At 41.5% G+C, this 24213-nt stretch overlaps 1 protein-coding gene across 2 annotated transcripts in view; it reads left to right on the forward strand.

Moving 5' to 3' along the window:
- cnksr2a (connector enhancer of kinase suppressor of Ras 2a) overlaps positions 1–24213 on the forward strand; it is a 489515-nt gene that overhangs the window by 302293 nt on the left and 163009 nt on the right. The window contains exons 12-14 of one of the 2 annotated variants that reach the window (XM_043700616.1): positions 6724–6798; positions 7703–7914; positions 11224–11313. In XM_043700616.1, the coding sequence (XP_043556551.1) occupies positions 6724–6798; positions 7703–7914; positions 11224–11313 (377 nt within the window). The remainder of the gene's footprint in view (positions 1–6723; positions 6799–7702; positions 7915–11223; positions 11314–24213) is intronic. The other variant, XM_043700617.1, reaches the window with a different exon arrangement.

Here is a 24213-nt window from a genome sequence, read left to right on the forward strand (position 1 = left end):
GCGGCCGCATCTGGAGTATTGTGTGCAGTTTTGGTCACCATACTATAGGAAGGATGTGGAGGCACTGGAACAGGTGCAGAAGAGGTTTACCAGGATGTTGCCTGGTACTTTACTCAGCGAGTCGTGAGTTCATGGAATGCCCTGCCAGTAGCAGTGGTGGACTCTCCCTCATTATGGGCATTTAAGCGGGCATTGGATAGGCATATGGAGAATAGTGGGCTAGTGTAGGTTAGGTGGGCTTGGATCGGCGCAACATCGAGGGCCGAAGGGCCTGTACTGCGCTGTATTCTTCTATGTTCTATGTTCTGTGGAGTGCAACAAAGCTTCAACAGGCTGACTCCTGGAACGAAAGGATTGCCCAAAGCTGAGAGGTTGCGTAAACTAGACTTATGTTTTGTAGAAATTTACAGAGTGAGAGGTGTCCTTTTTGAATATCAATAGAGGGCTTGGCAGTAGATGCTGGGAAGCTGTTTCTGCAGCCCTGGGGAACCTAGCACTTGAGGTAATAAACTCATAATATAGTTTGGCCATGAGGACTGAGAAGACTACACATTTACTCATTTTTTTCAAATTCTTGACATCAGAGAAGAGGTGATGTTCACTTGTGGAGAATATTCATGATGAGAGATGAATGGATCAGTAGATACTTAAGGAATGAAGAGATGTGGGGCTTGCAAAAAGGTGGAGTTTTTATAAAAGATCTGCCATGGTCTTATTGAACAAGAGGGCTGAGAGGTTTACCTATATAATGGAAGAATATTGTGCTTAAATTGATTTACTGTTCACATGATCAGTGCTCTTCAATATTTTACAGATGTAAATTACATGCCTTGTGAGTCTGTTGAAAGCAGAGTTGCACCCTTATAATTTCTAGTGAAGATGGAGCTCCAGGTTGAATCTCCTTCCAGTTCAGCATGTTAAATTCACATTGAAAGCTGAGTAAGGTCATAAATAGACAGTGGTGACAGAATAGTGTGTAGTATTTTTTTCTGAGGCTAAAGTAGATTGCAGCCCATTGTGCTAATCCTACTCAGAATGATTGGTACAGATAAAGGATTATCTAAGTGTAAATAAAGACTGACCCTGACCCCGATCCTCACCCTGATGAGCACAACACCTCCAAGAAAAAGGTGTTAAACAAATTCATGTTCATGATTCTGGATTCTTATGGGAAAATAAGGAAGAGAAAACTTTCAAATGTCACAGTGTACCTGCATTCCTACATTAATGCCATGCAGAGACTACTTTTTCAGTTTCTCCCATTGTGGGTCCAATGCATTGATTTTGGAGATTATCCCCAAAACCTGGGCAATAGTCTTCTAAGCTATTCTTTGAAGACAAGAGATAATCCCATCTAAAATCTCTACTGTGCTAAACTCCTATACCATTGACAGGTTTATTTTGTACCTCACAGAATCAGTGGCAAACAACAGGTGGCCAGCATTTAGTTAGCTCCAAAACATCTAAGGCTTCTAATTCATTCTAAACTTAACAGGCCAGAGAAAAAAGAAACATTCTGTGAGTGAAGTGCCAAATTTATGTTTTTCATTTCCACGTAAAGTGAATCCTGTTCAGGATGAAGTGCTCATATTTGTTTTCTTCTAAAATAGTTCTTCATAAAATGGTGCTCTGAAGTGTGAACTAGCTATTGCCAAAGAGAACTGACCATTGACCTGAACTCCAAAGCAATGGTTTTTGCCTAACTTTTGCCTGCAGGAACTTGGGTAAGACTAAAAGATGTCCGAGTAGAAATAGGCCATTCAGCCCATTCAATCTACTCTGCTCTTCAATAAGATCAAGGCTGATCTGATAATCCTTGTCTACACTTTCCTCACTTTCTCCATAACCCTTAATTTCCTTACTAATTTAGAATCTGTTTGTCTCAGCTTTGAATATACTTAATGATCCAGCCTTGTCAGCCTTCAATGGTAAAGAACTCCATATACTCGCTCCCCACTGAGAGAAGAAATTCCTCTTCGTCTCTGTCTTAAATGGTTGACCCCTTACTCTGAGATTCTGCCATCTCTCCAAAGAAAGCAAACAGCTTCTCAATACCATCCCCGTAAAGCCCTCTAAGAATCTTGTATTCTTCAATAAGGTCACCTCTCATTCATCAAAGCTCCAGTAATTAGAGATCCAACCTATTCGACCTCTCCTCAGAAAACGAAATCCCTCCATGTCCAGACTCAGTGACCCTTGTTCAGAAGCTCCATTTGTCTTCACTATTACCTGCTGAGTTTTGGTAGTAGCTTTTTGTGATTCATGTCCGAGGATTCCCAAATCCCATTGTCCTGCAGTTTTCTGGAATCTTTCTCCATTTAAATAATATTCAACTCTTCCAGTCAAAGTGCATAACCTAACATTTTCTACATTACATTTCATCTGTGAAGAATTTTGTTCCCCTGACATAACTTGTCTATATCCCTCGGTCCACTCCTTGTGTCATTATCACCACTTGCCTTCCCACCAATTTTTGTGTTATCCACAAACTTGGTGATCGTACATTCCTTTCCATCCTACAATTAAAATTAAAATGCATTGTGAATAATTGTGGCCCCGACACTGACACCTGTGACATTCTACTAGTTACACAATGCCTTCCTGAAAATACCCTACTTATTCCAACTCTCTGTCTTCTATTAGTTAGCTAGTTCTCTATCCATGCTAATATACTGACCCTAACACCATGAGCATTTGCCTTAATAAGTATCCTAATGTGTGGTACCTTCTCAAATACCCTTGAGATTCTAGAAATCCAAATATATTTTATCCACTGGCGCCCTATTATCTTCGCTTCTTTCACCTCTTCAAAGAATTGTAATAAGTTTGTCAGGTATGATTTCCCCTTTATGAAGCTCTGCTTAATTTGCTTGATCATATTATATATTCCTAAATGTGCTGCTGTTATATCCTTTATAATAGACAAACATTTTCCCAATGATGGATCTTAAGCTAACATACTTATAGTTGCCAGTTTTTGTCTCCATCCCTTCTCAATAAAGGTATTACGTTGGCAGCCTTCCAATCCTCTGGAACTTTTCCATGGTCTAAGGATTCTTGGAAGATTATGACCAATGCATCCACTGACTCTGTAGCTACTTCCTTTGAGTGCATGTACACAGGACAATACAATAGTCTTAGCATTGTTCTCAACAATTCTCAAGCATTTTGAAGAGGCATGTGATGCAAGTCCGTGTAAATATCCGTAACATGAATTCAGTCATAGTAACTTCTCAGCATTTTCATTTAAAGTGAAGTTTTGTGATGAACGTAGTGTGGGGTGGCATTTCTGGGATGCAGTAATTCTCCAATTAGATCATCTAATGTTAGAGTCACCCATTTCTGGTTAGCTGTGTTGTCATCTGAAAGCCCCTTAACCTTGTTTGCAATTGCTCTTGGTGGAAACCTAGATTTAACCTAGGCTTTTAACATTTCATTATAGATTATGAAGAGTTATGCTATATATAGGAGCACAATGGAAAATGAGTGACATTGAATAGAGCACATTTTGTAGTGGTGGAGGACATGATGCTCCACTTAATTGTGCAAATGCAAATTCTTAAAAGAACATTACACACCTTCTGCCTCTGGGTAGTGCTACCTCTGGGATTAACTCAATTGTATGTGGAAGATAACTTGGCAAAGCAAAGCTCACTTTTCTCTCTAAAAAAGCAGTTGCAATAGAATCTCTCATTTATGATATGTAATTTGCAATGGAACTGTGGTCTCTCTCAATGGAGAGAAATTTGTTTTAATGGCACCACTTCAAACAATTTCCTTGAGATGTGGGCAGTACAATGGGCTGTTATCTGTATGGCCCACACTACATTTGGCAATATATCAATATAGAATGTCACATAGGACCACTTGTGATGCTGCCTGTCCCCAGGTAATCACCATAGTTTACATAGTGGCGCAAGAAATGGCACCATGTGAATAAATTTCTCCCCCATTGTTTCATTGGAGGAGCATTTGAAATGCTAAATACACTAGATTTTAAATTACTTTTTTACAAAACGTAATTTTAATCATGATTTGGAGGTGTTTGTGTTGGACTGGGGTGTACAAAGTTAAAAATCATACAACACCAGGTTATAGTCCAATAGGTTTATTTGGAAGCACTAGCTTTCGGAGCACTGCTCCTTCAGATTGAGTCTTAAACATGTGGTTTATTAGTTGTCTAAAGGTCCAATTGTTACAAGAGATTTACCCAGGTAAAATTCTTCTAAAAGTATTTTTCAGGGTATTAAAATCAAGAAGCTCATTTGTTCACCAAACAAAGATTAGGGATAAAAGTATCCCTGATGACCTTCTTCAGGCTGCCTTCTTCAGTTTTTGAAGCACTTTTCTCAGAATGATACCTTTTAGGAAGCTGAACACGGAAATGCTTCAGTGCCCCTTCAAAGTCTGCAAACAGTAGATTGGCATGAGGCTTACAAAATTTAGTGCCATCTGAGCCAGTCAGTGAATTGGCAATTAACATTTTATAGAACCTGCCAAAAAAAACCCACTGCTGGCAAAGATTAAATATATGCCATTACATAGCTCCAAGATCGTAACTCTCTTTCGAGCCAGTTAGAAAAATCTACATTTTGAAAGAGAAGGGAAGCAGGCAAGGTCAAAGACACAAAACGAGAAGTAAATAGGATTTCCTTGCATTTTGCTACTGCGGATTGCTATCTCACACAAAGCAACAACATTAGCTCGAGACTAATGTAAAACTAGTTTGAACATTATTTACAAATAAGCCTTCCAGAACCTGTCTGACAGATTGTCTTTCTTTGGAAATCAATTACAACAAGAATCATTCCAGCTAAATCTAAATAACTGATTTCACATTAACTGCTCTGTGATTTCTGACATGATTTGAATAGGATTAAAATTCATTAGTTTATTATCTTGAAAATAACCTGTGCATTTTCAGTGTTTATGACAATTCCACTTTCAGAGTGTGTTATCAATTAATTGAAAAGAGTGGTAAGCCTATAAATTCATATGATCTATCACTATGGCATTTAGTCCATGAAGCTTCCAGCTTCAATCCCTGGTATGTCTTCAAATTGGTTAAAGCAATTCAGTGTAGATTTAGAGGGGTAATTTCACTAGACAGAAAGGTAACAGAAGAAAGTCAAATTCTTGCTTCTAATTAGTATCCAGTGGTCTGTGCCAGAAATATCCATGCATGTAATTAAACAGTGTGCCACTGTCACGGCCACCCATGAAGAATGGGAATCCGTATAAGATAATGGAACTATTGCCACCCATACTATTATGGGAGTGACTCCTCATTCTCACTGAACCAAACTCTACTGAATACGGGAAAGCCACTACATTTCAAGCCCATAATTGCTAAGAACAACAGTACATGATCACTGTTTGTGCCTCAGTGTGACTTGCTGTCAAGATAGGGGAAAAAATCGAGAGGAAGGATAGATTTTTTAAAAACCTCTCACTCTGATTAAGCAGTGGTTCTAGGTTTACTGTTGATGATTGATTGGAGAACTTGCAGTACTCGCATGATGCTACTTAAGCAGAGGCATTATCAATTGTTATTTAACACATTATATAACTCTGTAGATGGTATTGGCAGAAGGCATCAAAAATGTAGCATTTATTTTGGAATTACTTCTGAAAGAATTATAAATTGTCCAATGTTAGTTTTTTTTTCCACTGTGGAATTTATATATTTGTACATTTTTTGACAATTATATCAGCTGTATGATTTTTTTTTGGTGCCACTGAAAATGTTCTTCTGTTTTGGTCACACGCTGACATTTTTTTTCAGGATGCATTTTTTTTTTCCTTTGAGTCTTTAATCCAACACGGATTTTCTAGAATTACACTCGTTTTCAAAAATTGTGCTCATTTTTGCATCTCAGCTAATTGTTCGTTCCATATATTTTGATGATACTTCCTGATTCACATTTCCCTCCTATTTGTACCCTCCACCCCCAACAGAAAACTGGCATTTCAGGAGTATTCACTGTGTTCTTTCTAACCACGTCAACCACAATTCTCGTGGGTTGTGAGACCTTTGTGCAAATTATTCTTTTGTTTTTAAACTAGGCAAAGTCCAGCAGCAATGCCTGATACAAATCAGCTGTGGAATCCTGGGAGGGGGTCAGTTAACTCAGTTGGCTGGATGGTTGGTTCACAGTGCGGAGTGGTACCAGCAGTATGGGTTCAATTCCCACACCAACTCTGATAACAATGAATGTCCTGCCTTCTCAGCATCCCCCCTCACCTGAAACATGGTGACCCTCAAGTTAAACCACCACCAGCTGTCCTTCTCTGTAAGCGAGCAGCTTTTTGGCCCTCTGGGACTATAGTAATTTTACTTATTTCACTAGACTCAGGGGTGTTGAAGACAGCAGCTTCATTCTTGACAGGTGATTGATAAGTTAGATTATGTTTGATACTTGACTTTCCTTTTTAGACAATGACTCCTCCTATTCGTGTTTTTTTTTCTCTCTCTGCCATTGGTTAATTATAGAAAGCTCTAAAGCTACACTGTTACAGCAACCTTGTTAGTTGACCTGTCATGAGAATTCGATTAGATCAAATGTTGCTGCACTGCCCATCCTTCATAGCTCAGAGGGAAGTAATATTATTTCAAAGGTGTGCATTTTGTACTCTGTGCCTTGATGAATGAAAAATCCCTGCTAAATAGTGGTTGAAGACAGCTTCTCTCCACCCCCCCTTCCCATTTTTTTCTCTCTTCAGTGATCCTTATCCATGCACAGTAGAACTGGTAACTCTAGACTCTGGTACTTGCAGCCTATTGATAAATGTTGTTGGGTGAGTATGTAGTATGAATCACTTAGTTTCTGTTAAATGAAAATGTGGATGCTTGTTTCTCAGGTTTCTCACGGAGCTTGTAATATTGTCATGAGAAATTATGTGAAAAAGTATGCCCAACCATGGCACAATGGATTGCTTTCTTTCAACATTTACAGATCCCTTTTTAAAAGCAGACATATTGGCTTTGCATTACTTGATTGAGTTGACCTTGTAGTGTCTATTCTATGTCAGTGGTGCATCACAGCAATTTACTCTCAGCAGCTGCAGATCTCAAAATCCTATCGTGATTCAGGGAACTACAGGACCGAGTGTACAAGATTGACTGAAAACCTGCAGTGCATGTTGTTCACATAAATTACTGACAGCATTTAGACTTGAACTGAATGGCTGCAAAAGGTATTTATTATATCACACACAAAACCAAACGGTGGAGAGCCTTACGACTTTGGCATTTTATATTTTACAAACTATTTATTTATAAAAATTCTTCTGAAGTCTCAGTGAGAGTGTGATAACTTCCATGACAAAATTACACCCCTGATTTGTTGATGTGTTCAGCCTTTTATGAACCTAACGCTTGAGATGTGCAGTGTTGGCGTGCATGTCAAAAAGGAGTGGAGTTGTATAGTTTGATATCACGTGCACGTCCTGTTTTCTACTGTGATTGATAAAAGTTTACAAACACTATAATCTCCTCAATAATGCCAATCATGCAGGAATATACGGTTGGAAAGGCAAGTGCAGCAAACATATGAAATTAAAATTAGAAACCCTCAGAGAATAAATATGCTGCTGACACTACCACGTAAATGTTCCTTTCAGTGGAATAACAGGCTTAAATTCTGTTGATATGATCAGAAATATAAACAGGGTTTGAACCATATTTTTCTCCATTTAAAAGGGATGAAAAAGGGAACCTGCCCATTGAGGATTCCAGCAGACATGCTTTAGGCAAACCAGTGCACAAAGGATCCGAATCTCCCAATTCTTTCCTGGATCAGGAATATCGAAAACGCTTCACCGTGATTGAAGGGGAGGCAATGATTGTCAGCTATGATTACGACACCAGCAGGTCAAGTGTGCCAGGCAGAAGAGAAAATACTCTGACTTATGGTAATCTGAGCTTTTGTCTAGTTTTTATGGTGTTCAGAATTTGTCCCAGTCATCTGTTTGTTTTAAGAAATTTTTTTTATGCTAAAGTGTATCTAGTTTTGTCAAGAGCCTTAAACCACTTAACCAGAAACACATTGCAGTACTTCAACCAATTGGATTGTGTAGATCATTGACGCTTCAACCAACCGGGTGCCAGAGTGCACTCTCTCATTAAGCAGAGCCATGTCACCAGTTATCAGCCGCATCGCAGAACCATCTTATTTCACTTCTGATCATTTTGCAACTGTAAAAGTGATCAGTTGTTAACCCTTCTACATTCAGTTTGGTTTCTCTTGTTCATGGGATGTGAGAGATGACAAGGCCCAGTAGTTGTGGCTTCAAGCAGTCGGTGGTGAGTAGCCTCCTTATACTGCTGCAGTCTATGTGATGCAGGTACACTTACTGTACTGTTAAGGAGAGACTTCCACATGTTTGCCAAGGTGAAGGAGCAGTGCTATCCACTGCATTTTCATCATCAAAGTGGGTAGTGGGAGTCAGGAAAATTCCTGGCTTGGTCCAATTGCCCCAGGAGCGTTTGCCCACAAAGTTCAGGCTACAGTGGGTCTGCAGAGCTGCAAAGGAATGTAGAGGTAGCCAGGTGCCAAAGCAGGCAGTGTCAGAGGTTCACTTTTTAAACCTTTGCAGATGGGAATGATATCACTGGCTTGGCCTGCACTAATTGCCTATCTTAAAGATCTCAACCATGTCATGGAGAGTCTGGAGTTTCCTGTAGATCAGACTATATAAGTAGAACAGATTTCCTTCCCAAAAGGACATACCTGGTGCGTTTCTATGGCTACTCATAATGGCTACATGGTCACCATTAGACTTGATTTTTATTCCAGAATTTTGTTTTGAATTCAAATTTCACCTTCTGCTATGATGGGCTTTGAACCTATGGTCCCATAATGTCAGGCTGATGTTCAACATTCTAGTCAAATATCATTACGCTATACGCCATTTCCCTCAGTGCTGTGGTATTTCATCCTTCACATGGTTAGATGCATCTGCAGCCAGCAGATTGGTAAGGATGAGATCAAATATATTGTTACCTTTTGTTGGTTTCCTCACCGCCTGCCACAGACCCAGTCTAGCAGCTTTATCCTTTCAGACCTGACCAGCTCAATCAGGAGTACTGCTGCCAAGCCACTCTTTGATGATGAAATCCCCCACCCAGAGTACATTTTAGTCCCTTGCCATCTTCAATGCTTCCTTCAAGTGTTGTTCAACATTGACGAGTACTGATCATCATAGGATCCCTACAGTGTGGAAGCAGGCCATTCAGCCCATCAAATCCACACCAACCCTTCAAACAGCATCCCACCCAGACCCACTCCCCTACCCTATCTCCATCCCACGGCAAAGCCACCTAATTTAGCATGGCCAATCCACCTAAGTTGCACATCTTTGGAGTGTGGGAGGGAACCAACACAGACATGGGGAGAATGTGCAAGCTCCACACAGACGAGGGTGGAATTGAAACCGGGTCCCTGGCACTGTCAGGCAGCGGTGTTAACCACCAAGCCACCATGCTGTCTCATGCTGCCTCCCTGATTCATCAGTGAAGGGAGAACGATCCATGGTAATGAGCAGAAGGTTTCCTTGTCCAACTTAACCTGATGCAATGAGACTTCATGGGGTCCAGAGTTAATGTTGAGGACACCCAGGGCAACTCCCTCCCGACTGTATACCACTGTGAGGCCACTTCTGCTAGATCTGTCTAGCCTGTGGGACAGGACATATCCAGGGATGGTGATAGTGGTATCTGAACATTGTCATAAGATTATGTGAGTATGATTATGTCAGGCTGTTGCTAGATTAGTCTGTGAGACAGCTCTCCCAATTTTGGCACTAGCCCCCAGATGTTAGGAAGGAGGATTTTGCAGTGTTGGCAGGGCTATTTTTGCCATTGTCATTTATGATGCATGGGTCAATGCCAGATGGTTTGTCCAGTTTCATTTGTTTGATGAGACTTTGTAACGATTGATACAACTGAGTGGCTTCCTATGCCATTTCAGAGGGCAGTTCAGAGTCAGCTACATTGCTGTGGGTCTCAAGTCACACATAGACCAGACCACGCAAGGATGGCAGATTCCCTTCCCTGAGTGACAGTTGTAAACCAGATGAGTTTTTCTGAGAATGGTTTTATGGTTTTTAGTAGATTCTTAATTCCAGCATCCATAACCTTAACCTTACCAATCTGTTGGTTGCCATTACATCTATCCATGACAGTACCAGTAAGGGTGACCATTGTGGAGACGAAGATCCATCTTCATATTCAGAATACCCTCCACTGGGTTGTGTGGCACTATCACCATGATAAATGAGACAGATTTCAAATTGGTCTAGCAACTCAAGTATGAGCATTTGAATTTGTAATTTGATTTCAATAAAATAATTCTGAAATTAACAGTCTAATAATGACCATGAATCCATTGTCGATTGTCAGAAAAACCCATCTGGTTCACTAATGTCCTTTAAGGAAGGAAACTGCCCAGTACTGAGCAGACAATACCAGAGGCACAGTCACAGTACTTGTTTGCTTAAACTTTGCAATTCAATATTGAAATAACCAGAACTACCAGCAATCTGCCAGCAGTTTAAGGGTTAACAGATACTAAGAAATGAAACCTAAAAAAGACAGAGAAAACTGTAGGTTCTGCAAGTTGATCAAAGTATAAGTAGTATTTAGCATTGAATTGGAGTTTGAGTATAGGATTTAACCTGTAATTTCACGGTTCACATAAGCTGTCTTTCTCTGGTTCCAAATGGTATTCTACCTGACTGCGATTTGCTTAAGCAACTAATTTCTCATGTGAAAGAAAAATAATTGCTCATAAGTCATGATGCAGTTAAAATCTGATCATTTAGTTCACAGCATCTGATATGTTTCCCTTGAGCATTTGAATAAATTAACTATTCAAAACTGACAGGTGTGGGATGAAGAGGAGTGGCAGTGTGTTATCCTTTTTAATCAAATTCTACATTATCTAGAAATTCTAATGAGTAGAGTGGTTTCTAACCAACATAAGAAACAGACTGAATGGTTTCTCCAAAGCAATTATGAGTTGCTAGAGGACAGCACCACATTCAATATTCGTTGCAATCTGCCTCCCTCAATCTCAACAACCTTTTAAATAAAACCCCTGAATAACATATGAATAATAGACTGTTTTGAAAATTTGAAGACAAACTGCAAGCAAGCAAGAGCAGCAGAATCTGAAATACCACTTTTGATTGTAAAATTTATTTTTATTGCTTTTTTTTCAGGTAAACTAAGGCCTATATCCATGCCAGTGGAATACAACTGGGCAGGAGAGCATGAAGATTTAAATAGACCGAAAAGAGATGGAAGAAGAGGTGAGTGTCTTATGTTTTATATTTTACAACAAAAACCAATAACCTGATTCCAATTGAAAATTGACACTTACAAATACATAGATTAAATTGAACGTTTCCACTTAGAGTCATAGTCTTAGAGCGTGGAAACAGATCCTTTCGTCCAACCCATAATGCTGACCATAATTCCAACCTTAGTGGTGGCCAGTTTCTTTTGAATGTATGCCAGGACCTTCCATAATAATTGTCACAGCAAGGTTTGAGCACATATTGAAGATCAAATAGTAGTCTGGTAATCCCTTATGGTCACTTCTCAAATACTCCAGGCAGAGGAGGAGTCTCATCAGCCAGTGATGACAGACCCATCCATGCTTGCTCTTTAAAGCAATGCGTGCCAATGTAATTCCAATCATTTCATTAGTGGGACCACAGTCACCTTTTGCCTTGAAGTAAGATCCCTGACGAAGCAATGACTGCTGACCAATCACAGGCAGTGCCGTAGAGGATGAAATGGCTGTTGCTTGAAGGGCATCCAGGATCATGTTGGCAGGATCAAGTGATGCTGAGGGCAGCAGATATATGAGAACACCACCGCCTTCCAAGCCACTCACCATCCTGACTTGGAACCTTCACTGGTTCATTCACTGTTGCTGGGTCAAAATGTTGGAATTCCTTGCCTAAAGACATTGTAGGTCAACCCACAGCAGGTGGACTGCAGTGCTTCAAGACACACAAAAAACACCTGTAGATGCTGGAATCCAAAGTAGACAAGCAGTAGGCTGGAAGAACACAGGAAGCCAGGCAGCATCAGGAGGTGGTGAAGTCAACGTTTTGTGTATGACTTCTTCTTCAGATCCTGAAAAAGGGTTATACCAGAAGCATTGACTTCCCCTCTTCCTGATACTGCCTGGCTTGCTGTGTTCTTCCAGCCTACTGCCTGTCTGCAGTGGTTCAAGAAGACAGCTCACCACCACTTAAGAGCAACTAGGGATGGGCAATAAATGCTGGCCAGCCAGCAAAGTCCACATTCCACAAAATTAGTACCTTTTCTAAAAAAGATCAAGGATGACTAAGGCGTAAAGTCAGTGATTTGTTTCTTGGATGACGGGGAATGGCAGCTTCTGGATGGTACAGGTTGTGAGAAAAAGGGGGTGGAGGTTCAGAAGTGAGCGCTGAGGATGTAGCTCTTAGCAGTCATTCCCTTGCCATCAGTTTGGTGTCAATAAGGCCTTGAGTGCCTTTGATCCAGAGACCGAAACTCCCATTTTCCCCACTCCCACAACCGCAGCTCACCAGTGACCAGCACAGGCTGGCCTATCAAGCAGGATACACAGTGACAGGCATTTAATTATAGGAGTTGGAAAGTCATGTTCAGGTTGTACAGGACATTGGTGAGGCCTCTTCTGTCGTCCTGCGTCTAGTTCTCATCGCCCTGTTCTAAGAAAGATATTATCAAGCTGGAGACGGTTCAGAAAAGATTGGCCAGGATGTTGCCAGGAACGGAGGGTTTGATTTATTAGGAGAGACTGGGACTTTTTTCACTGGAGCATAGGAGGTTATGGGGTGACCTTGTAGAGGTTTATGAAATCATCAGAGGTATAGATGAGGTGAATGGCAGGTGTCTTTTCCTTAGGGTGGAGGTTTTCAATGTAATGGGGCATATTTTTAAGGTGACAAAAGAAAGATTAAAAAGAACATGAGTAACAACTTTTTTACACACAGCCTGGTTTGTGTGTGGAATATACAGTTGCAACGTTTAATAGACATTTAGATAAGTACATGAATAAGAAATGTTTGGGGGGATATGGGCCAAGCACAGGCAGGTGGTACTAGTTTGTGGGCGGCACGGTGGTACAGTGGTTAGCACTGTTGCCTCACAGCGCTAGAGACCCGGGTTCAATTCCCGCCTCAGGCGACTGACTGTGTGGAGTTTGCACATTCTCCCCATGGCTGCGTGGGTTTCCTCCGGGTGCTCCGGTTTCCTCCCACAGTCCAAAAATGTGCAGGTCAGGTGAATTGGCTATGCTAAATTGCCCGTAGTGTTAGGAGCAGGGGTAAATGTAGGGGAATGGGTCTGGGTGGGTTGCGCTTCGGTGAGTCGGTGTGGACTTGTTGGGCCGAAGGGCCTGTTTCCACACTGTAAGTAATCTAGTTTGGGATTATGGTCAGCATGGACTAGTTTGACCAAATGGTTTGTTTCCATACTCTATGACAGGCCCGCTTCCTGTGTTAACCCCAGTGGTGGTTTTCTGAAGCTCTTATGTCAGCCTTACTCGATCACCTAAGGACCACAGTTGGTGTTAGGGTAGGATGGTTGACTGAGGACCTTCCACCCCTGAACTTAATTTGGTTAAAAAGAGCAAAGAACAAAGAAAATTTACAGCCCAGGAACAGGCCCTTCAGCCCTCCAAGCCTGAACCGATCCAAATGTACTGTCGGTCAATTCCTAAGCATCTATATCTCTCTACTCCCCACCTACTCATGCATTTATCCAGACACCACGACCCTCTGTGTGAAGTACTTGCCGTGTGTATCCCCCCTTAACCTTTTCACCTCTCACCTTGAAAGTGTGACTTCTCGTTATTGAATCCTTCATCCTGGGAAAAAGCTTGTCTCCATCCATCCTGATTATACCTTTCATGATTTTATAAACCTCAATCTCCTTTTTTCTAATGAAAATAAACCTAACCTACTCAACCTTTCTTCATAGCTAGCACTTCCATACCCCAACATCCTCGTTAAACCTTCTCTGCACTCTCTCCAAAGCATCCACATCCTTTTGGTAGTGTGGTGACCAGAACTGTACACAGTATTCTAAATGCGGCTGAACCAATGTCTTGTACAATGTTAACATGACTTGCCAGCTCTTATATTCAATACCCCATCCAATGAAGGCAAGCATACTATATGCCTTCTTGACCACTCTATCTACCTGTGTAGCAACTTTCAGGGTGCAATGGATCTGCACTCCCAGATCTCTCTGCCCATCAACTTTTCCCAAGGCTCTTCCGTTCATTGTATTAAGTCAAGAATATGGTGGGGTTCCAGAACTCCTCCACCTCCAAGTTAAGTTGCCTGCCCACATCCTGGAGCAGAGATTCTGCCCTTTGCGTGGGGATCCTAGCCTTGCTTCTGATTTTGTGAAATTGATTGGAGGCCACTAAAGTGTTTGTAATTGTGAAACTTAAATCTAACCCTCACCATCTTCTTTTAAGAAAATGTGCATTGATGATTAAGTATGGCTGCTGGACCATTACAAGTGTGCAATTGCTGCAGGACTAAATGTGTTAAGTGCGCTGAATTTCCAAGGATACCAGAGAACAAGACACTCAAATATTGGCTGAGCCTGTTAGGATTGATTTGAACTATTGAGTTATGCGAAGAGCCAGCCCATTCTGCCAGCAAAGAGTCCAGAGATATTTTGAAGTTTAGGCATTGAACAGTTATTTGGAAGATTCAGGCTGGCACAACACTGAGCAGCAGCAAGATAATTCAGGAGCAGTGAGAGAGTGGCGAGGTGTTTCCATTGTGGAGATTGCAGTTTGGCCAGGGCAACAGGGAGCATTTGTTAGATTAGGAGGAGTCCTTCTGCCTCAAAACCACTGGTGGAGATTGTTTGAGTTCCTAATGCAAGCAGGCTGATAATGGAAAACTGTAATCTCGCTCTAATAGATGTTGCCATAAATAACAGACAATCTATCCTACTGTTGAACTTGAAACCTAACGTATTGAATAATAAATTATTTCTCCCGAAGATTTCAGATTGACGGGACCAGATTTTCAACATCATTTCTAGTTATTTTAGTGGTTTCCAATTACAAAATCTCGTGAAAAAGTTAATCATGCAGGAGTTACATATTCCATAAGGTGTAATAAAAACTGATACACAGTCCCGATGCTGGAAACATTACACGTAATACACTTGCTGGATTCGTAGCACCCCTCATTTTGAATCAAACAATATGGTCAGATAAATGGAGCCTGCACTGGTAAGCAGCTAAAGCTTCAACTGAATGCTAAAGGTCAGAGCACATGTCAAACTAAATATTCTCGAAGTGAGTGCTGTGTCCAGAACTTCCCATTTCTCTCAAAACTTGTGTATTTGACTGGTCCTCCTGCCTGCTGATGGATATTTTTTCAAATGCTGTTAGAAAAGTTGCCACTAAACTTGTCATTTATTCCAAAGATGAATTGATGCTTGACTTCTCAAGGGCAATTAAGGATTGACAGCAAAACTCCCCCGGCCAGTAAAACCCACATTCCCGTTAAAAGAATTTTTAAGAAGGTGCATTTTACTCCCTGTGATAACTCCCTTTCCTGTAGGTCACTATTTCTGCAAAGTATACTGATATTATTTTCCTCCATTTCCCATAAGTTTCTACCGTATTTCTTTTCCTGCAGCATTGAACTTACAAGAAGGTATTGAGAATGAACAAGTCCTTAGAAGGGTGTCTGTAATAGCCTTCCACAGTTTAATTGGTCGGTTCATGATTGTTTTCCATTTAGATTTGCAGTCCAGTCAGCTTCTACAAGCTCTTCTGTTCACAGCACAGGGTACTTTTTTATATAAACCAGATCGTCCTTCTCAGAGGAAACCTGGCTTTGGCAATTCCATTTCACAAAGTAAATGTACTGTAGCTGTTTTTCACCCTGGAAGCAGAGATTCAAATATATTTCACCAGAAAGATGATTCTTTTCATTCTCATTACAACATTTGCACCCTAGATCCTTCCAAACCACAGTCAATGACACATGCTGCATGAGTCAGTGAGTTTTCTACAGAGTCCTCAGAAGGATGGATATGGCACAGTTGCAGCAAAACAGGACCTGGAAGTTCTTTCAAGTGCCTTCTTCATCCTGCCCAATTTTCTTTGTGTCTATCCGTGTAAAGGTCACCGAAAGGAAGATTGCCATCAGGAGGTAGCAGCAGTGGCACTGAGATCCCTATCATGGAGGAGAGGATATAAAGTGACCTATTCTGTCTTCACTTCATTTCTCGTGCATAAAAATTAAAGACCCCAGTTTTGACTGAACCCATCGGTGGGATATCCTCTCCGAGTTTTAGGCACTTCTTCCCCTTTCGTATTGTTCCTGCATTGACATCCATGTCAAAGAACCAACAGGAATTGTTATGACAGAGAATCTGATGATGCAAATGTACTGAATCCTGACCTGGGAAAATAGCCTACAGCTGAGTGGATATAGAAAACTGTTATTGCATGAGAAAAGTCTCTCATACTTTCGTGAAATGTGATTCAAGGGCATTTAATAATAGGAATGTGTTAAAGTTAGTAACAGATCCAAAAAAAGCATAAGAGTGCTCCTAAAATGCTTTGACCCATCAATACACAGCGGATGTTTGAATTTAAAATGTAATCTCAAAGCTTTATAGCACAAGGGAAGCCAACAAAGACTGAGATTTACTCTTTTTCTTCGAAATGTGGGGACAAATGTCTTATGTGGCAACATACACGCCACCGCCACAATTAACATAACTCAGTTTCTCATGCAGCTGTGAGCTTATTAAGAGCTGAGAGGCAGTCTGTAGGTGAGTATCTCATTCTATTAGGCACCATGACACTGAGATACAGGGTCACCAGAAGCTGCCAGCCAACTGTAGGCTGCTGGTCCCAGCCTCGACTGGAGGCAATCCAACAGTGAAAGGTTAACTCTTTTTGTTCCCTTTCTGAACTGGGTAGAGGGAGATCTGGTGATTCAGAGATGTGCAGAGGGCGGCTTTTCGAGAATCAGCCTCTTGCCCATCATCCATGCATCTGATTGCTCTCAGGTTGAGGAATTGGAGGCCTCCCCACAGACAGAGCAAACAGATCACCCTGGTTTCCTAATTCGGTAATTAACTGCCTTTCGTACCGATAGGAGAGATAGGTGATTGGGAGGATGGAGAGTTAAGGTCCTTAAATGGCCATTAATTGACATTTTAAAGGCTTTTATTGCTAGCAAAATGTGAAAGTCATCCATGGAACATTGTGCCCAGCATTTCATTGCAGAACTGATGAGAAGGGAGTGGGTTTCTCTGCAGGGCATACTCACCCATTAAGTGGATTGGCCATGCTAAATTGTCCGTGGTGCTCAGGAATGTGTAGGCTAATTGGATTAACCATAGGAAATGCAAGGTTGCAGGATAGGGTAGGGGTCGTTTCTGAGTGGGGTGCTCATTAAAGTGTCGGTGTAGATTTGATGTGTTAAATGGCCTGCTTCCACACTGTAGTGCTACTATGACACCTCTCTTGAACACCTCTAGAAGGGAAAAGAATTCCCCTAACATGTCCCCGTTTGAAGGCTATCTTCTCTTTTCATGACTTCTTTGTCCCTTCATATCCTCTAAGTTTTGTTGTACAAGCTAATGGTTCTGGAAGAGTTAATGTTGAAGTTGCATTGGCACTACCCAGTCTGATGATGGTACAGTCTGTAGCTGGAGAAACAGTTTATCTGGAATGAGTCCCAGATAGAGACAGACATTACATATCTGGCTTTTGCTTGTTTTAATTATTGACATTTGATAATTGTACCTATTGTTATTCTGCGGAACGGAACAAGGTATGGTGTGTTGCAAATGTCTCTTCCTGTTAAGACTGTCTGGTGGTTAATGATAATTGTACAGGCTCTGAGACTCAGCAGAGAATGAGTTGGAGGCAGTGAACTAGCCCAATCACAAGGTATCGGCGGTTGTACCCAGCACCCAGTACAGGCTTAGCTGCGAAGCTTTAAAATCAACTATTTCAAACCAGAGACTTTGACTTTACACTTGGCTGCTCTTATCTTTCTTCTCTGATAAACAGCTTTTGCATGTCTGGGGTACAGATCACTTCTGAGCCATGTTGTCTCCGCCACGTCGATTAAATTCTCAGAACATTTTAGTGTCCTGAAACTCCATAAGTTATTCAATTAAAGATTCCTTCCTTCTTGCTCTATGCTGCTTCTAACTGCAGTCAGGACAGGTCCTACTTTGTCCTCAGTAATGTTTAAATCATGATAGAAAGCCAGCATTAATTTATCTTCCTTCGTAGCTGAACTCCCTGCTTTTCATTTTTTTCTTGCACTCCAGACTTTAATGGCAACATAGGAGCAGGAGTAGGCCATTCAGTCCCTCGATTCCACCAATCAGTGAGATCTTGGCTGATCTATGACCTAACCCCATATATCTGCCTGTGGACTGTACTACTTTCACTAAGCAAAATTTTATCTATCACAGATTTAAAAGTAACAACTGTTGGAGCATCCACTGCCATTTTGTGGAAGAGAGTTCCAATCTCTACCATCCTTTGTGTGTAGAAGTGCTTCCTAACATCTCTCCTGAATGGTCCGACCCTAATTCCCAGGATATGCCCGTCTACTTCCCAAATCCCCAACGAGTGAAAATAGTTTATCCTTGTCCACCCTGTCTTTCCTGATTATATCTTGAAGACTGGATCATCCCATAACCTCTTAAATTAACCGGCCTGATTCGTGCACTCCCGCCTCATGATTTAACCCCTGAAATCCAGGTTTCATTTCAGCTGATGACTTTATTTCTTATCCAACAAAAGTGATTGACTCTGGGTCAGCACACCCTATACTCATTAATTTTATTCCCCCCCACCCCAAACCCAGCCCATATACATATTTAATTTAGATTTCTAGTTTTCCCAAAGTTTTGGCTTGGTTCATGGAGTCAAATGCATTAGCCCATTTGAAGACTGAAGTTGATTATGTGATGAAAAGCTATATGGCCTGCCTCACCTGCATCTATCCTGTATTTCCTAATGTAATTGCTGTAAATATTGTCTTCTCTTCCAAAAGCTTTGTTGTACAGGATACCTTGATCTCTTGCTTTTAGGGACTAGCATCTGAAATTTGTTGATAAGTGGGTAAATCATCTTGGCTTCCTCCTGAGGGCATCATAGACACAGTCTTTAGCCAATTAGGTTCACTCCACATGATGTCAAGAAATGGCTGAAGGCATAGCTTTATAAAAGCTGTGGATCCTGACAACATCCTGCTAACAGTATTTGGCTTCCAGAGCTAGCCACAACCCCAGCTAAACCGTGCCAGTGCAGCTACACACTGGCAACAATCTGACAATGTGGGCAATTGCCCAGATACGTTCTATGCACAGAAAAGCAGAACACATCCTATACCTGGTCAATTACTAGTCCATCAGTGCACTTTGAATCATTAGCAGAGTTATGAAAGGTATCATCAACACTGCTATCAAATTATATGTAATCAATAACCTGATCACCAACACTTGGGTTCTGTCAGGGCTGCACAAATTCTGACCTTGTTCCAGCCTTGGTTTAAACAGAGACAGGAGAACTGAACTCCAGAGATAAGGCGAGAGTCATCAAGGCTGCCGTTGACCAAGTGTGGCATCAAGAAGTCCTAATAAAACTGGACTCAATGAGGATAAGGGAAAACTCTGCATCAATTAGAGTCATACCTAGCACAAAGGAAGATGGTTATAGTTGACGGAGTTCCTCAGGTAGTGTCCAAAGCCCAGCTATCTTCACTGCTTCATCAATGATCTTCTCTCCATCATAAAGTCAGAAATGGGGATGATTGCACCAAATTCAGCACCATTTGCAACTCCTCAGCTACAGAAGCAGTTGACAGCCATATGAAGCAACATCTGGGTAACAGTCAGGCTAGGGCTGATAAGTATGGTGAGTAACTCCCCGAACTTCACAATGCCTCAGCACTATCTACAAAAGGTAAAAATATGAGTCTGGAGTTTGATGAAACACTCTTCACTTAACTGGATGGGTACAGTTCTAACAACACACGAAGCTTTACACCACCCACTTTTTTGGCAGCCATCCACCACATCAGACATTCAATTCTCTCACTTCCAATCCAGCGTGTACCATTTACAAGATGGATTACAGCAATTCACCAATGCTTCTTCGACAACACCTTCCTCTGCTCCTGAGAATGATGTCAGCAGATGCATGGGAGCACTGAAAGTTGGAAATATCCCTCCAAATCACACATGTCCCGACTTGTAACAGTATCACCGTTACTTCATTGTTACAGGGCAAAACCCTGTTAACTCCCTTCCATAAAGACCTATGGATATGCCTCCACTACATGGAGAACAGTGGTTCAGGATGGGTAACAAATGCTGCATCATCAGTGATACCCACATCGTAAAATAATATAGAAAACCTATCGTAACTCCCTTGCAGTCATTAGGATGGAATGTCTGCCAGCTAGCAATTTGAAGAGATCTAGTTTGGGACAGAGAGGTGCCGGTGAGTGTCATTCCCAGTGTTATCCTGTTTTATTTATCATATGGGGTGAGACAGCAGTCTTTCAAGCTCCAGTAACCCAGAGTTTGCTGACTCTGCTCTAAAATCTAGAAAGTATACAGATCATTTTGGAGTGCATTTACCTTTATTCTTGACAAAATAGAGCAAGTTGACCCAAAGAAACCTCAAAGTTGCGAACCTTACCACGATGTGGAGGAGCCAGTGTTGGACTGGGGTGTACAAAGTTAAAAATCACATAACACCAGGTTAAAGTCCAATTGGTTGAATTGGAAGCACTAGCTTTTGGAGCGCTGCTTCTTCATCAGGTGGTTGTGGAGAAGAAGACCGTAAGACACAGAATTTATCGCCGAAGATTACAGTGTCGTGCAACTGAAATGTTATATTGAACAAACCTGGATTGCTGTTAAATCTTTCATCTTTTAGAATGGGTTGCAGGTTTCGGTTCATTACTGTGTAAATCCCAGAACTTCTTCTAAGTCACCTTCTCGAGATAACTGAAGGTTATGTAACAAAAGGTGACATCTCAGCTCAGACAATGCATTAAAGCTGTGAGGTTAGAGTCTACCTGTATCCCAATCGTGAATCAGACTGGTTCTATTTCCAAAGTGGAATTTACAAAATATTACATGGATTGACTGCTCCGACTCTGACTCTGACACTGACACGGGCAGCATTTACCAGACCATAGCTTGTCTCCTGCATCCGGAGCATCTTGGGAGGATTTCCTCCTCTTCTCCTGGCGATAACAGTACCAAGGCTGCAGGGCTGCAATCATCTCGGACTCTGAGATTTCCTTGACACTAGACAGAGGGGGAGAATCTGCAGTTTCTGACAGGCCATCTGGCTGTTCTGAGGGGTCAGGCATGTTTAGTTCTTGCCCATTTGCAAGGTAGCAGCTTTCAAGCGATCCACGTTTTTTTCAGGACTGTCTCACCCACCTGAACTTTGTATGTCATGGGACCTGACCTCACATCAACCACGACTCGTAACCATACGGGGCCATTCCCATGGTTCTGCCACCCCCTGAAGTAAATTGTCTCTCTCACTGAGAGAAACATTGATGTTCCTGCTACCGGTATGCAGAGTTGAGACAGCAAAGGTCTTGCAGGGCCTGGCTTGAGCAAGAAAACTCATGGGCCGGTATCCCGTCACCAAGTCACCCTTTATTTACATGTGTACAGTACATTGGCTGTAGCCAGCCAGCTCAGAGCCAGTTCCCGAGATGAGGAGATTCTGGATCGCCTGTTTATTTTTTTTTCTAAACACCCGAGTGGCCAGTGACAAGCAGTGACCTTCACAAAAAGGCAATGCTGTGTGATCAAACAGTGAAGGGGAGGGTAGGGACTAAATAAAAATAGAGTTGGAGGGGGAAATAATGCACTCCACTCCCTGCGGTGCCCAGATCTCCTGTTTATTTTGTTTTTTTTTACACACACACTCACTCACTCTCAATAGGGAAAACACCCGAGTGGCCAGTGACAAGCAGTGCCTTCACATCAAAGGGCAATGCTGTGTGATCAGACACTCTTGTTTTATTTTAAATTAAACCCCACACTACCGCCTAACTGCAGTAGTGCTTATTTTTTCCCCAGCACCCATGATGTGTATGTGCAGGTGTGATACACAGTGAAAGACACAAGGTGCACAAATCTTTATTCAGTTTCCACCACCAGGAAGATAGGAAAACACCCGGGTGGCCAGTGACAAGCAGTGCCCTTCACATCGAAGGGCAATGCTGTGTGATCAAACAGTGAACGGGAGGGTAGGGACTAAATCAAAATAGAGTTGGAGGGGGAAATAATGCACTCCACTCCCTGCGGCGCCCAGATCTCCTGTTTATTTTTTTTTCTCTGCCCTTCACAAGAGGGCAATGCTGTGTGAAATTTCCAGTTTTTTTTTCTTCAATGCTCCTCCTGGTTATTATTTTTTTTTCTTTCCCCACACTACCGCCTAGCTGCTTATTTTTTTCCCCAGCACCCATGGTGTGTGTGTGCAGGTGTGAGACACAGTGAAAGACACAAGGTGCACGAATCTTTATTCAATTAGGTCTCCTGTTTATTTTTTTTTCTTATGCTGTGTGATCAAACAGTGAAGTTGGGGGGGCAGGCTCCTGTTTATTTTTTTTTCTTCCTAAGTGCGGTAGTGCTTATTTTATCCCCAGCACCCATGGGGTGTGTGTGTGTGTATACGTGTGAGACACAGTGAAAGACATAAAGTGCACGAATCTTTATTCAATTAGAGCTCCTGTTTATAGCAATCCCCCAGGGCTCCTTGATTGGCCCAGGTTAACAACCCCAGTGAAGGATTTCATAGTCAATGAGATCCACCTGGTTGCAATCACAACACTTTGCTTCACTTCTTCCTTCTCTATTGGAGATGGCTTCAACCTCTGTTCAGCAACTCTGCAATCACAGTTTAGGAACTAACACCCTGAGCAATCAAGACGGACAAGCCATATCTTACCAAGTAGGACTGAAGATAAAAGAGCTGCCCAGTGAACTGTCATAATGGGAAAACATTCACTCAATTATAGTGTTTGGAAATGGTGCCTCTGGTTGAAGTAACCTGCTTTCCCATCTGCCAAGAGCTTTTGTGAAAAATTCCATTACCTAGTGTCTGATTTTCTAGTTTCCTGAGTGCCAATAGTTTTGAGTTTCTCCTGAGTGAAGCAGCGCAGATATAGCAACTAACTTGCAAACAAAATCTTTCGCTTTCACATTCAGTGCTCCAAGCAGAGAAAGCTAGACAAAATCTGGTATATCAATTCTTTCCAAGTCAAGGAAGCCAAGACTGCAGGCTTCAATCTGGTTTTGGCACACTGAACCTCTAGCTGAGTAACATTAATATAGACGTGCATCTTGGGTGGAATTATGTACATCATCACCTCCTCTTTCTATTGCATTTCTTGGTAACTGTTTGGAAAAGGTTTGGCGAGCATACAAAGATTTAACTCTACTAACCAAGCTGCAAATCTTATGCATTAACCATAATTTTTGTCAACAGCAGTAAAGAAACTCTGCAATGTTTTTAAAATCAAAAACATTAACAACCCTCTTAGAGAAAAATAAATCCTCCTTTCTCCTTCTTAAATTAGAAAACTTTTTATTGAAGCATCTCAGTTGATCGTATAGTGAAATGAGACTCTAGAATTAGTCATGGAAAATAAGGAAATGGCAGATGAATTCTTGAGATATTTTGCAGCAGCCTCCTCTTTACAGCACATAAGTAACATCCCCAAAACAGTGATAAATCAGGAAATGAAAGGGAGGGCGGATGAAAGTCTGGAAAATCATAATGACCAGAGAATAGTGCTGTGTAAATTGTTGGAGCTGTGAATGAACAAATGCCAGGTGCCAATGGACTTCATCTTAAAGTCTTAACAGAAGTGGCCAATGAGATAATTGTTGCAAGTTTTAATTTTCCAAAATTCCCTAGATTTGGAGATGGTCCCATTAGATTGGAAGATAGGAAAAGTAATTCCTTTATTTGAAAAGAGAGGGAGACAAACAGCAGGAAACTACAGGTCCATTCACTTAACATCTGACATTGGTAAAATGTTACGAATTATTATGAAAGAAGTTATAACAGGTCATTTCGATACACTCAAGGTAACCAGGCAGAGTCAATATGGTTTTATTAAAGTGAATTCATG

The sequence above is a fragment of the Chiloscyllium plagiosum genome, chromosome 12 (genome assembly GCF_004010195.1).
Source record: "Chiloscyllium plagiosum isolate BGI_BamShark_2017 chromosome 12, ASM401019v2, whole genome shotgun sequence".
In the NCBI taxonomy this organism is placed as follows: Eukaryota; Metazoa; Chordata; class Chondrichthyes; order Orectolobiformes; family Hemiscylliidae; genus Chiloscyllium; species Chiloscyllium plagiosum.